Genomic DNA, 14,275 nt, shown 5'->3' with positions numbered 1-14,275 from the left:
GGAACGGAAAGAAGAAGTATAGTCGTGTTTGATGCATAGTATTGATTGTAGTTGAGCGACCAATGTTGAATGGGTACGCCAATCGTGAAATATATCTAGCTCGTTTCTTCGAGCCATCTACGATCAACTTCTGAGGCGGTACTCCAGCGACAACCATCTACTTCAAAAACAACACCACCACTACCTATTTTTTTCTCCTTCTTCATCCTCACTCTCTTCATCCCTCTTTCTCCACTCTCTTTGAATTGTGCAGGCTTATCATCTGAGACCCCCATCTCCCAAGCTCTCATCTCCTCAAATGAACACTTTTTCCACTTGACACTCGCTCCCGCCTGAAGCGAATCTACAGGTCTGACCCAGACCAGTCCATCCCACAATCGCCTATATGTCCTCCTCAACAACCTCGGAGTGAGCGTACTTGGTAGACCCCAAGTACGTGGATTAGCTCTCGTCGCCTTTGGTCTAGGAGGTGGGTAAGATGGTTCTCGAAGTTTGGGTTTGGGTTTGGGTTTGGGTTCGGAGCCATGAGGGGAAGGAAATATCCGACGAATATGTTTGGGCAAAGATCGATATCTCGGTGAGAAATGAGAAGCGCTATTTTGCTCCTCCGAAGGGGAGGTCGAGCCGGATTCGACGAGGGTCGATTGAGGTAAACCAGCGAGATAACGTAGGTTCTCAACGATACCCGATCTTTCCCAACCTGTACAAGATACCACAGATCCTTCTTCCTCATCAAAAACAAGCGATGTCGAAGTGATGTCCTGCTGAGACAGTCGATGCGGAAGGACGATTGGAGGTCTGATTTCCTCCCATCCTTTTTGAATCTGTCTGAGCGCGATCTTCCTCACTCGGCATTCTGGGAGAGACTTGCGTGCTCGTGGTTGGGCTTCTGAGGGGGGTGCTGGGGGAGGAAGAAGAGGGAGTAGAGGTTGTGGTAGCGGTGTTTGTGGAGTCGAGCCGTAAGGTTTTGAGATTGTCTAGAAACGTCACGCTATGAGCAAATATTCCGAGATCGAAGAGAGAAGAGAGTGTGAATTATGGTGGCAGGAACAACAAGGGGAGAACGGTTGACTTGATTAGGTTTGCATGCTCGTGGTGGATCTGATACTCACCCTCAAAAGTTCCCATCTAACGACCCCACGCTGACCATACGTCTCCTCGAGCAATCTCGTCAAAGCATGAGGATGACAAGCGACGGCGGCTCTGAGTTTGTTGAGTTGCTATCACCGATCAATCATTTGATCAGCTTACCGATCTAGAACCAGGACATCTGAACAGGCCCCACAATAGGCAACAGAACGAGACGAGACGAGACGAGAGGACGAGACGACATACCTTTTGTGCCTTTTTCACAGCTTTCAGACGACGGTGTTCTCTGATACTTGCTGCTCTCGAGCTTTCAGCATGAGGGAAGCGTGTGTCAACCTTGTCTTGATCGTCTGATCGTTCCGAGCTCTCCCTATGTCGGACCTTGGTATCGCTATCAGCCTCCAAGTCTGAGCGCGTCGTTGAGTCGGTGGGGTTCTCGACCTTCTGCTGCAATCTGTCAGGACTTGGAGGCGATGGTCCCGGCGTTTCTAGCAACCGCCTGAAACGAGGTTGGAGGATGGACCATACGTGGGGGTCGGGGAGGAGCCGAAGATGTTGCAGGAACGATCGGTATATATGCGATGGACGAGAAGGAGCACGGGTAGGGATCATGGACATGCCCCTTGACGTCCTTGGTCTACGAGACGACTCCACGGAGAGGTGTGATTACTCGGATGGCAGCTTGAATGTTGTCACGGTCAATTCCTAAGCTGTCAAATGCTGCAACAACAATAATCTCGACCAGGGGAGGTGTGAACGGAGTGCACCTGAAACTCCGTACATCCACGCGTATGGCACGTGTCCCATCTTTGAATGACGTCAAAGATCTGTGAGTCACCATGGCGACATTTGTGTGAATTCATCGATCGTCACCCGGGCCCGACTGAAGAGATTTGAGGAATCAAGTGTGTGCAATCAACACATCGTCATCTCCTGTTTCTCCCTCCTTCTTCACTTCAAATCAAGATAACTACGAGTATCGTACAAGTGAGTTTTGAGCTTGTAGTATCGTACTATATCATCACTGCTCTCCAGCTCGTCCATCTACAAAACTCACTCACAATGCTGACCGTGTCTCGATTTATCGCTTCCACCACTCCCGCTTCTATCCGACTACGACCACGACCACGACCACGATCCATCACCTCTCTTCCTTTCCGCGCATCAATAATTACGACCATCTCCCCATTCCGTCCCTCCATCATTACCAACGCACCTGAACACAACACACAACACCAACCACGACGATCTCTCTCAACCACTCCCAGGATGTCTGACCAATACACCGCCGCATCCGGAACATCCCCGTCTCTCACGGACAAGTTGTCCACCCTCCGAGGTTTCCTCAACACCCAGAAATCCGTCATGTTGACGACTGTCTCGGACGACGGGTCGTTGCACGCGAGATGTATGGCCATCAGTGAGATCACCAAGGATTGGAAGTTCAGGTTCGTGTATGATAAGGAGAGTCACAAAGATGCAGAGGTCAAGAATGAGTGAGTGGGGGAGATGTTTCTTGGGCCTCGTCCTTTTGCCATATCTCTCTTCATTTCGAGTCAAATACATAAGACGAATCTCAACTCCGCTCTCTTTGGAACAACCCTCCTGTGGAATAACCCTGACATTCTCTATCTCCCCCAGCTTCCACGTCAACATCGGTGCCGACGGTATGACCCAGAACCAAGGCTGGGTCTCTATCGCTGGTAAAGCGACGTAAGTCCACGTCTTGAATACAATCTCAAGTGTCGAAGCTGAGCCCATTCCCTTCCTTCCTTGCAGCCGAAGCCAGGACAAAGCCCTTATCGAGCATCTCTACAACCCAACTCTCAAAGCATGGTTCGGCGACAAGGGCGACGGAGTCCGAGACGGGTCTCCTTCCGACCCCCGATTGGCTGTTCTCGAAGTGAAGGTCGACGAGATCCGCCATTTCCACCAGACAAAGACTACCCTCGGCACAATCACCGACATCGTGTCGAGCACCATCTCGGGATCGACGGCTACTCCTGGTGAAGTTAGGACTGTCACCGGTCAGGAGATCGCAGCTGCTTGGGAGAAGGGAGAGTTGAAGGAGCCTTAGTTTGGTTGAGCGATAATAGAGGTCGAAGATCAAGTGAAGAACAAGTGTGAGGGAGAGTCAAGTGACAAGATGCAGGAGTGCAATCCACTACAAATGACAAACAACATGCATGGTGTGTATCGATACAGTAAAGGCATATGCAGCACGAGCGTAAAGTACGCAGAGCACCAAGTTTCGTCATCTCATCAATGTCAATCCGTTATCATACGTCTATCGGACTTTCAAGGTCGTCGATGATGTGGATGTCTGTTTGGACAGATTATCAATACGATGATCTCCGCGGGCACCGCCTCGCCAAACTCACCGCCATCTCAATCCCAAAACATCAAATATTTCCTGTTCAGTCTTGGAGGCGACCACTTCGCCTGTGTTATCTCGGTCAGATACACACAATCTAACACTCCGAAACACGCACCCTCCGTGGTTTTGAGTCCGTCTCTGCCTCTCAACACGCCTTTGTACAGTCCTCGCTGGTTGAGACTATATCCTAGCTTCCTAGCGTAGAGCCGAAGGGAGCGGTTGAACTGAGTGACGTGCAGAGGTATTAGTGATGTTTGCACATGAGGTAGATAAGGGATGATCCCGAGACGAGTTTTGCGGGGTCGGGATGCTTACCACTTCGTTGCCTACCAAGTGGAGTGCGATCAGCAATTGTGCGAATTGATTAGACGCCTCTGCTGATCGGTTCAGATGTAACACTCGCCCGTTAAATAGATCAACGCCGCTCCCCATTGCTCATGAGGTATGCAGAGTATATCTGCATTGGGCAAGACGACGTCAGCTCCCATCTGTCCCCACTGACCTTGTATGTTTGGCTGGGGTCTTACGCACCAATCCGTCTGTACTTGCTCGATGGGCTCACTTTTCCCACTCCCATCCACTTGGCTTCAGGTGCGTTCCAATCTGAAGGAGCGCCAAGCTTTCCAGAAATAAGAGAAATCAGCTTCAGTCAGTTTCAGCACATTCACCATGAGCTGCCCATCACCACTCACATCATGAGTGATTATTCCCTTTCGCCTCAGTCTCCCAACCAGTTCTCCCAATGCGCCTTTACGGTCTTTGCCTTTTTCTCCTGCCTTCCACTCCCTCGTAATCAGTATATCAACATCGCCACTATCTTCTTGTCCTCGTCTGTAACTTCCCATGATCTCCACCCACAACCCATTATCAAATGCCATCGCTTCCGCTTTGATCATCTCGTACAGGGCTTTACATTCGTCGCGAGGGATTCGCGATTTAAGATCTTCGTATAACGACAATCCCACTTGTTGGCCCGGAGTGAGAGGGTATTGACCTGTTCGGAGATCGGTGATCGATCGAGCACCGAGACGATAGAGATCATTGGCGACTTGTCGACCTGGAGAGGATGATCAGCTCATTTGTCAGAGTGAAACCGCAGCAAGCACGGACGTCGCGGTGCAACTATCATGGAGTCACTCACCAACACCATAGATGTCTTTGAACAGGGCCACGCATCTAGCTTGCTCTGTGTCTTCAAAGTAAGCTCGCCCAGGAGCACCGGTGAGGAACTCGTCAATCTACTCGTCTGTGTCAGGTGATGCTCTCCAGAAACAGGCCAACCGAGACTCACTCTCTCAGCCAGTCCAGGTCCGATACCAGGAATCGCTCTTGCTTGTGCACCTGTTGTGATAGGATACTCGATCCCTGGAGACCCGTCAGAGGGGACATTATCTACGCGAGGTGCACTCACTCCTCATAATACTCGCAGCTGATGGGACACAAGCTGATGTCAGGTCTCGTTGCTCACAGACCACAACCTCAGCTCACCTCGCTGATATCCTCGTATAGCAAAGGCGTTTTTCCCGACTTGACCAGCATACATCTCGTGCAGCCTTTCGAATTTTTGCGCCAGCCACTCATTGGGTCGTTTGTAGCCCTTAACGTCGCTTTTCTGCCCGCATTTGCACCTGTCAGCTTTGGGATTTGGGTTTTCGTACTGCAAAGCGAGGCCTGATACGTCAAGCGGAGACCAAAGACTACCTTTGGCATGGACACTCACGGGCTTCAAGGTTAAATGGTCGGCTTGCTTGTCGCCTTCCTCATCATCGCCGTCGCCCACCTGGACACGGCATCAGCTTCAGCAACGGAATTTACCCAAGGCTTAGCTGACTCACCTCAGGATCAGAAAGACTCCCATCGATAACACCTTCGATCATCACGTCCAGAGCATCTCTTTGTCCATTGGCAGCTTTGCCCCACCCTGGCCCGTCAGCCACGACATGTCTTGTCGCCACACCCTTCGGCAAATCCTGCATTATCACAGCTCTCGGGGGATCTGCGACCGGCTGCTCTATCTCGGCCTCACGTTCTGGTACTGGCGGGAATATCGTCATGGAGCGAGTGTCAGCTGCCCGAGCTTTCTTCTTGGACGATTCTTCGGTATCAGAGTCAGAGGCAGTTGGTTCGCGTTTGCTAATCCATGAACGGTCAGGTCAGCTCAGCTTCAAAGCAGGCACCTGCAGCTGAGATGAGACGAACCGTGAGATGCTAACGCTCTTTCCACGAAGTTGGTCGGTGATGTCAAACATCCTCGAAGTGGGTCGAATGGCATTGGCCGACACAGCTCTCGTGAACGAAGTCTTCGGGAAGCTAAGCCACGGTGAAGGATCCAACAGACTACCCTGTTGACCCACGTCAGCGGGATGTAATTCCCAATATACGTCAGAAGAGGCAGACTCACAGCTAATTTGCATTGTACTACCCAATCCCATTTCACGCATATCGTCCCCTCTGGCAATTCGCTCAAGCTGTCCAATCCCAATCTCTGAGCCAGTAGCGAAGCTGACTTCCCAGCATCATATATCACATGTGTGATAGCTGTGTCCGGCTGCAGCGTGACTTGCCCTCCCAACTTCGATATCTGTGACCAATTGAGTAAATGAGCTTCGTTCACTTCGTCAAGTTTCATCAAGCTCACGATCTCCCATCGTTGCTTGTGCTTAGCAACCTGATTGACTTCTGGAGGTATACAAAACCTCAACTCATCAAATACCTTTCCTCCCAATCCCGTCACCCCTGCTGTCCCACCCAAGAACGAATTAGGCATCTTACTCCTTGTCGACCTTCCCTTGCCCTTCCTCCCCACTCCTTTCCCCACGTCATCTTTTGAGTTTAACCCTTTGGCAAACACTTCGAAATGTTTGGTCACCGCCAAGAGATCTTTCTTGCTCTTCATACCTAGGGCTTTACCGATCGGGACAGGAGTATCGGGATCGTCTCTGCGACCTTGACCTTCACCTAGGATTGTGCTCAGATGGGGTCGAGAAGGCTGAGGAGCGGAAGTAGTGGGAGTATCGATCGGCGATGCGACACATTCGGGTGTATCGTGAATAGCGGATCGTCGTGTACGTAATGGAGAGACATGCGATGGGATAGGACCGGACTTCGGAGGAAGAAGTCGAGGAAAGGAAGTGTCGAGTGGAGTAGGGACAGAAGGGATAGGTGAAGTGAGCGGTTTTGGAGTTGACATTCGGAGGAATTGAGAAGGGCGGAAGGAAGGGGGGACGAAGACGTCTTCGGCAGGATGTGATGGACTAAGTGGTATATTCGAAGGTTCTTGTAAAGGAATATCGTCGAATGCTCCACCAGGTACAGAGCTCAATGGATCTGCTGGTCCCTCTTGGTTGTTTTCCCCGTTCGGTATGTCACCCTGCATATTAGAATCGAGCTCCAACACAGCAGTCTCGTGCGCCTCCTCCTTCCACTTGACCTCCTCCATCACTTCTCGCGCAAACGTGGCCGCTTCTTCTACCGTCTCATCCAGCTCACCAGACGCTTCAAGTCGGTCCAGCTCTGACCAGAAATCACGCCGGCGAGAAGGACGAGCGGGAAGCATGCCGCTAAAGATGCCGTCTGCCTCGTAGGTCTGTATCAAGAACAACTTCTGGCCCACAACGTCACATGGTCCTGTCAAAGTGTGAGTCTAGCACATTGGAGGAATGCAATCGATGAGTCGTTTATACAAGTGAATTGATCAATATGAATACGTTACCAGACAAACACCCAGAACCAAGAACGAAGGAAGTGACTACGATCACGTGATGCACGTCTAAACGTGGTACGGTAAGATACCACGCAGTTCATACAATGTACATGCATAGGCTCTTGCATCACGTACCACTCATAAAGAACACCAATCGTAGTTCCAATCCTGCAGCTGACAGTGAGATACTGGTAACGCTGCTGACGGGTGCATCAGAATTTCTTGCCACCGTCTGTTCGAAACCGTCAATATTTAACTGAAACTCGCGCTGGGCGCAAAACTTCTTGCCTGTCTGGACTTTCCTGCTACAGCCTTTCGCCCGGCAAGTACTGCAAGAAACATGCAAGATCAGCCAATGTCCCCCATGAGCTGCATTTGGCTGAAGAAACAACGTTGCAGGACTGAAGGAAGTGGAAGAGGACCCAGGAATGCAGAGGCTGGAAGCCGAGGGAAGAATCGTTCATTCACCTACCCGCTCCCCAAAACGGGGGGACCGTAAGTGCCAGCATTCCGCTGGTTAGCGCCAATGGCGGGAACTATGACGAAAACTTTCTTCGGGCACCTGACTCTTAAGGTGAGCACTTTATCTGGGAACTGACTGAATCACGACAGCAAAGAAGTACTAACATTGTGTGGTGATAGCTGTTGTTGTGAGTGATCAAATTGGGTCAAACTTGAATGCTGGGCTACTGATTGCTGAACAATCTGAAGACCTGCTGATTTGATTATGGCGAGTGGCGACCTTGTACCATATTTGGCTGCCGCTTTATAGATCTGTGAGACGACAGATTTTTGCCCAAGCTCCGTGCTCCTCATTGTGCTTCTAACGCATGTTCGGCCAGCCCGAAGTGCCGTCTCCGGTCAAACAACAAAGTCGTCTGACCTTTGTGTGCCCCAACGAGGCGCTTCTTTCTGCCAGGATCGAGCAATATCTCCCTTCCTGGCCTAGTGTTGGGTCAAGCTTACTCTGCGATTGGTCTTGAGAAGCACACACAGCCTGTGAGCGTGTCAGTGAGAATCTTTCACGCACAATGGCACCACTTGAAGAAGCACCGGACTCTGGTCGTTGTGAGAAGAAAAACATGCACGCCTCGATCGAAGCTAACCCGGGTCATATCCCGAAAGACGCTTGGCCGAGCAAAGGAGCAAGCGATCGAGCGGATAATTCGGATCAGTGCATCGATTCAGCGCACGGGCCGTCATATGATGTCGCTTGAATGTCATCACCTTTTGTTTCCTCCTTCTTTCTTCTTTGCTTTGATTTCCTTTCTTTCCGTCTTTCTTGTTCTCTCCGTTCTCTCGCGTTTCTATCATCCTCATATCTCTCTTCGTCACCGTCGTTTCCTTGCAAGCCACTCACACCTCCCCCGCAACCCCACATTTTCTTACCATGCTCACTTGGCCCTGTTCGATACCAGGTTGCACCAATCGATCCACTCCTAGAGTCGGTTCTTGTCTAACCTGTTGCCAGCACTTCTGCACGATCCACAATGACTCATCTTTCCATGAGAACCCGGAAGAACATGTCAGTCCATGTTGTGTGGCTCTGCCCAACGGGAACCTGTATATTGACGTTTCCTTGTCTCCGCTCAGGATCCCGAATATGATCATTACCCCGGTATCACTGCCAGCGCCGATGCCAGACAGGTGAGTCAGAGGAGTCGAACAGCTCAGACACGGGAGTTGATCACTTCGATTTCTCGATGTGGGGTAGCTTGAACACCTCACAGGCTTGCTCAACTCCGCCAATCTCTCCGCTCAGGCCGACGCACTGCGACCCGGACACACGGGTACCATCGTTGTCCCCACCTCCACAAGAGACTACATTGGGGGTGGTATGAACGTTATCCTTCCTGTCACATTTGACGATGGGGTGCGATGGATTGCGAGAGTCCGACAAAAGCGGTTCGACGAGCCTCCGCCTGCCATGAGGAAGATGTTGGTGGCTAGTGAAGTGGCGAGTATGAGAGCGATGAGGGAGAACGGACTCAAGGTGCCTAATGTGTATCTCCCTTTGACTTCTGGTGAGTGAAGTCAAGCCTTTACATCCATATGTTGTTCCTCAAGTTCAGTTACTGTAACAAATATCCTGATACTGATGCTGAACACGATCTCGGGCTGACCCGAGAGCGTTATCCCAGATCCTAATCTCGATTACTACTTTCTCGATTTCGTGCCCGGTTCCCCCGCCACTGCACCCTTGACAGAGCACGACCGACCATCTCAGCTCCCTCGTTTGATCCAAGACTATGCTCTCTTTCAGATCGCCTTGTCCAAACTCACCTTCTCGGCTATCGGCAGTCTATATCCATGTCCATCTCACCCAGATGGTCAACCGATCATTGGTCCGCTATGCAGTAGGACGATATGTCTCGATTTTGAACCTTGGTTCTTGGGTCCGTTCGGGTCTAACAAAGAGAGATATCTCACCATGATAGAGTATACCTTGCAGGAGATCAGAGAAGAGAGATTGTTCCAGCAGAAAGCGGTATTGGGTTATCTCGCTCACCTCGAAATCAAGGATATGGTGGAGCGCTATCAAGAGTGGGATGACGGTGAGGGAGAGGGGTTTTACTTGAAACATGCGGATGACAAAGGTGATCATATCATGATTAATGAGCAGGGTGGGATTACAGGTGTGATCGATTGGGAATGGTGAGTGAGGTCGACTCGTATTGCCCATCAAGATAATCACCGGTACAGCGTCAATGAAGAACCCTTTTGGTTATTCCTTCAACCGTGCACAATCTGACTGACTGCCCATTCTTGTATCACTCCACACTCTCTCACTACGCGTTCCACTTCCTCACTATCGTAGGGTCTACACAACCTCCAAAGCGGAAGCTTTCGCCGCCCCATGCGCATTCTCTTCCGCCGCCGAATACTACCAAAAAGGCACGACCGCTCTCTCCAACCTCGAAGAAATGCTGATATCAGAATACGTCCGACTCGACCGACCCGATCTCGCCAAATGTGTCAGGAAGGGGAAAAAGTTCCAGTTCCTCAATGATATGGTGGGTGAAGAACCGAATCGGGTTTTGATGGATGGGTTGAGGGAGTGTTTTGGGAGGAAAAGGATGGGGTTTGAGTCTGAGGCCGAGTGGGAAGAGTGGGGAAGGGAATTGTATAGGCATGATATGGGTTTGACGGAGTTGATGGAGTGGTTTGATAAAAAGGAGAGATAAGCGTAGCTCAGAATATAAAGACGGATAGGTCTGACGTTGGATATCCTGCGGATCAGGCATGCAGCAAGGTACAGGACAAAACGACATATAAATCCATTCATTAAGCGTGCTGTATGCCGTCCTTCAGATATGTGCATTCTCCTACCGGAAAAATGGCTGCACACATCCGGAAAGCACGTTACACCAACCATCGTCCTCCGCCTCTTAACCCAAACTCGCATCCCAACTACCCATATCAGTCCCTCCGCCCGTCACGCCACCAAACAGATATCCAGGCCAATCCATACCTGAACTGCTCATCAAATCGAATAACCCCTGCAATCCATCCGGGTCGCCTTCTCCCAAACTACTGCCTTGTCCATCTCCCATCGTAGATCCAGCCATCGTCTGTCCGTTCGGAGCCACACCTGTACTATTGCCGAAAACACCACTGATCGTGGCTTCGTTGAGTGGATGATCCACATTCCTCCAATCGGTGTTCCTTGCTGGTACACCGTTCGCAATCTCGGCAGGAGGCGAAGAAGCTAGGACCAAAGCGGCGGCGTTGTTCACGATAGGCTGAAAATCTCTTGCAGGGTGAACTGTGGATGTCCTGCAAAGTCGATCGAAGATATCCTGCGCCAGACACACGAGACGAGCTAGGATGGACGTGGGTCGGGCGGGATGAGCGAAATGTGTTTGGTGACGGGTATTGTTGGAGTAAGTGGTCGACAGGATCGAGATGCCCAGGTCATCTACAGACACAGTGAAAGCATCAACATCGGTTATTACTTTCTCCCTCTATCTAGCCTTGACTGTCCACCCGAGATGAAAGCATAAGATTGGCACTGACCATCGACGGTACCCCTCACGTAACAGAGGATCAGGAATGTGACCGCAAAGGTCAACGAGATCCAAGTATAGTCCACTGCGTAACTCAATCTCTCCACGGCTTCTTCATCAACCGCGAAACCTTCGTCTCTAGTCGAGGCCGACCCTATGGGGTCCGTCGGAGGGAATGAGGAAGGATTCTGAGAATCCAATGACCAGATGTACGCTGATGCTTGCTTGCAGTGGGCGAAGAGGATTTGAGACGCAGCGGTGAGGGATACTTCGAGAGACTGTAGAGAAGAGAGATGGTTGCGTTGTTGTGTATGGTGGGCTGACTGAGTTGCGGATACTGGGGAGAGGAGCGGTCCAAGGGCGGCGGAGTTGAGGGAAAGACGATACCACTGAAACGTGTAAATTTTGTCAGAGGACTTGTGCAATCAGGACTGGTACGGATGATTGAGACCTACCCGCACAGACGTGAAAGGTAAGGCATTATACTGATACGCGGTGTCTTTGAGCCTACCCAGCCACGATCTGAAGGTAGACCCGTCGTCAGTGACGAACTTGATTGAGGCCATGATTTGACTCACGCCTCCCATTCATCCAGCTCAAAATTCGCTTTCCGTAAACAACTGGCCTCGAGCACCCTTCCGACACCAGGGCCAGATCCTGTTCCCGTCGCTCCTCTTGCCACTCTCGTATTGCTCTCAATTGCCCTGTGGGCGATTCCAACCAGTTCCACGAGGGCTGTTACTCGCAGATCTCCCGGTTGTTGAGCGGATTCGTGACTCGCAAAGACTTTGCCGATCGCTACGGCTGGCCCAGGGTCGAGAGATGCAGGGAGCCCCGAGGTCAGCATGAGATTACAATCGCAGGTGATGAGATTGTGCCAAACGCGTAGTCTGGACATGTCGGATTCAGTAATCGTAATCGGTTGTCCATCACCCTGTCTGTGATCCAAGCCGAATGGAGTAGAGTTTGCCGATTGGAATGGGACGACTGCCAGCCGATCGAGACCTAGGAAAAGTGCGTACCGAGCAGCGAGACCAAGAACGGCCCAAGCGGAAATATCGTTGTATCGACTTCGCGCGGTTGGTTTCTCGACAGACAAGAAGTGTTGTGGTTGATTGTCTCGATTCACGGGCATCCATTGCGCATAAAGTAACAATGCGCGGATTGAGTCCAGCGTCACATCAGACGGTGTTGGCCGCAAGAGCAATTGAGACACGGATATGTCAAGGAGCGTGGTGAGTTCAAGGAAACTCGGGTGAAGACCTCGTGGGCGGATGCGGTCCCGGTCGGGCGCTGAGCTGTCATGTGAAGGTCAGGTGTGAGACGTAGTAGTCGGAGGGACTACTACTCACCTGCCAGACTTATACTTGGATGCGCCGTACTCCCAAAATCTCGCTCCAATCGTGCAGATGGCCAGAAATAGCGTTGGACTCTCGAACCTCATATCAACACCTTTCCGTTTCAGCTTTTCATCCAGGACCGGCCCAAAGGAGTGACAATGCTTAAAGAAGCTATTGGGTGGTGATGTCAGCCATCTGTCACTGTAATCGTCCTTTTCACTGAGTGACATGGATGAGAGTTGTGGTGTTCACAATACTCACGTGTCGATGGCTGTTGTCGCATCACGCACTGACATGACGCCTCGGGCTATTGGGTCCAGGACCGAGACTGGACCCTGGGCGGTAGCGCGGGCATCACGATCGCATCCACTTGCACTGGGCTGCCGACGGTGAGTATGATGATGGCGATGGTCGGGATTCGCGTCTTGACGACGAAGACTTGATCGATAATCAGATCTCCCCTCGTTCCCAGGGGGAGTTGATTCCGGCTGGTCAGTCGACAACGCCCCTAATGAGCGGAGAGTCGCTATTGGTGGACCTATCTCCAGAGTGGACATGGTGAAGTCTGGATGCGTATGCGCTGATGGTGAGACGGAAGTGGGCGGCGCATACAGTGGCGTCGTGTTCGATGTGGGACGGACCGATGGTTGGTGGGCAGCATGGGGAGAGGTGGTGAAATCTGGTTGTTCGTAGGAATTGAAAGCGGTAGCGGAAGCACTGCGGGCGATTAGGATTGAAAGTAATGATATCGAAAGAAAAAAATACTCACTCGATAGGAAGGGTTTCTGCTTGATCAGGAAAGACATCGACATCATCTGCGACATTGACGCCATTCCCTACATCCTCCTCCGCACCGTCAACCTCTTCCGCACTTTTCTCAAGACTGGCCCGAGTGATCCTCTCCAGCTCAACGATCCGTTCTTCTTGCGCGTTCACCCTGAGCCGGAATTGTAGTTTTAGTATACACAATGAGAGCTCTTCTTGATTCTTGAAAGCCGGTTGCGCTGACTGGGTCTGGCTGGCCCGCAAGTCCCGAGAGAAGAGCGTGCCAAACTTACCTCCGTTGCAACTCAACCACCATCGTCGCCATCTTTGACGGCGTTGGATTCTCTTCCAGCCCCGCCGGCCGATCCGTCTCGAACGAGCAAGTCGTGTTCAGCTGACGACATCTCTGACAAGGTGCTTGATTCAATAATTGAGTGTCATGGTGGGAACGAGGGAATGGGAGACATCGTTGTTTTCGCGAGCGACACTGCGGATCAAAGACAAGTGTGTCAGAGCTCGGTATTTGGCCGGGACGTGAACAACGTGATGGTTATTTCGCAGTTGAACAGTGTAAGCTGATCACGTTGGTGACATTACGGAGAGTGACTCACTTGTAGACACGCTCGAGTGACTCTACGGATCTTAGACGGCGGCCCACCATCGTCTTCAGATCTATCGGACGACAATCAGTCGTACCGTCAGCGGAACCACCTCTCTTTCATCAACTGTATACACGAGACTCACGCAGATGATCTTGTACGACTATGCGTCTCCATCTTTGATGTGAAAGCAGAACAGACGAGCCCTCTATTGAGAAGTGTAAAAATCATCAAGTTGACAAACGTTGAATCTGCTCGTTTTCAGACTTTTGTTATCGGAACAGAAGTCGATCACGGAGTGGTTATCTTCGGGCCGAATCAGCGCTGCCTACAGCCTTTGTTCCCAAACACGTCGTATTCGGCATATCATCTGCACCTCAAGTGTGCTCTTCGTA

General features: G+C 51.2%; 5 protein-coding genes across 5 annotated transcripts; 2 read left to right on the top strand and 3 right to left on the bottom strand.

The window, feature by feature from the left end:
• Nucleotides 1–95: 95 nt before the first annotated feature.
• IAR55_004073 (uncharacterized protein) lies at nucleotides 96–1,707 on the bottom strand (the record flags this gene model as incomplete). Its single annotated transcript, XM_066947176.1, has 3 exons — nucleotides 96–977; nucleotides 1,113–1,220; nucleotides 1,336–1,707. The coding sequence occupies 3 exons, from the start codon at nucleotides 1,705–1,707 to the stop codon at nucleotides 96–98; spliced, it is 1,362 nt and encodes a 453-aa protein (XP_066802555.1).
• A 651-nt stretch (nucleotides 1,708–2,358) lies between these two features.
• IAR55_004072 (uncharacterized protein) lies at nucleotides 2,359–3,166 on the top strand (the record flags this gene model as incomplete). Its single annotated transcript, XM_066947175.1, has 3 exons — nucleotides 2,359–2,585; nucleotides 2,731–2,802; nucleotides 2,869–3,166. 3 exons carry the CDS (start codon nucleotides 2,359–2,361, stop codon nucleotides 3,164–3,166), a joined length of 597 nt encoding a protein of 198 aa, XP_066802554.1.
• Nucleotides 3,167–3,387: 221 nt separating this feature from the next.
• On the bottom strand, nucleotides 3,388–7,022 carry IAR55_004071 (uncharacterized protein; the record flags this gene model as incomplete). The annotated part of the gene is made up of 16 exons (XM_066947174.1): nucleotides 3,388–3,412; nucleotides 3,471–3,531; nucleotides 3,582–3,690; nucleotides 3,782–3,792; nucleotides 3,864–3,923; nucleotides 3,998–4,085; nucleotides 4,159–4,523; nucleotides 4,608–4,704; nucleotides 4,758–4,831; nucleotides 4,878–4,895; nucleotides 4,955–5,123; nucleotides 5,187–5,246; nucleotides 5,302–5,599; nucleotides 5,666–5,808; nucleotides 5,868–6,047; nucleotides 6,105–7,022. 16 exons carry the CDS (start codon nucleotides 7,020–7,022, stop codon nucleotides 3,388–3,390), a joined length of 2,676 nt encoding a protein of 891 aa, XP_066802553.1.
• Nucleotides 7,023–8,559: 1,537 nt separating this feature from the next.
• On the top strand, nucleotides 8,560–10,354 carry IAR55_004070 (uncharacterized protein; the record flags this gene model as incomplete). The annotated part of the gene is made up of 5 exons (XM_066947173.1): nucleotides 8,560–8,694; nucleotides 8,763–8,816; nucleotides 8,884–9,193; nucleotides 9,311–9,824; nucleotides 9,988–10,354. The coding sequence occupies 5 exons, from the start codon at nucleotides 8,560–8,562 to the stop codon at nucleotides 10,352–10,354; spliced, it is 1,380 nt and encodes a 459-aa protein (XP_066802552.1).
• A 204-nt stretch (nucleotides 10,355–10,558) lies between these two features.
• On the bottom strand, nucleotides 10,559–14,057 carry IAR55_004069 (uncharacterized protein; the record flags this gene model as incomplete). Its single annotated transcript, XM_066947172.1, has 10 exons — nucleotides 10,559–11,088; nucleotides 11,187–11,565; nucleotides 11,632–11,698; nucleotides 11,755–12,474; nucleotides 12,529–12,687; nucleotides 12,778–13,233; nucleotides 13,286–13,453; nucleotides 13,575–13,768; nucleotides 13,893–13,953; nucleotides 14,026–14,057. The coding sequence occupies 10 exons, from the start codon at nucleotides 14,055–14,057 to the stop codon at nucleotides 10,559–10,561; spliced, it is 2,766 nt and encodes a 921-aa protein (XP_066802551.1).
• Between the last annotated feature and the right edge of the window lie 218 nt (nucleotides 14,058–14,275).

The sequence above is a fragment of the Kwoniella newhampshirensis genome, chromosome 7 (assembly GCF_039105145.1).
Source record: "Kwoniella newhampshirensis strain CBS 13917 chromosome 7, whole genome shotgun sequence".
NCBI lineage: Eukaryota > Fungi > Basidiomycota > Tremellomycetes > Tremellales > Cryptococcaceae > Kwoniella > Kwoniella newhampshirensis.
Note: the sequence above shows the minus strand (reverse complement) of the source record. Positions and strands in the feature narration are given on the sequence as shown.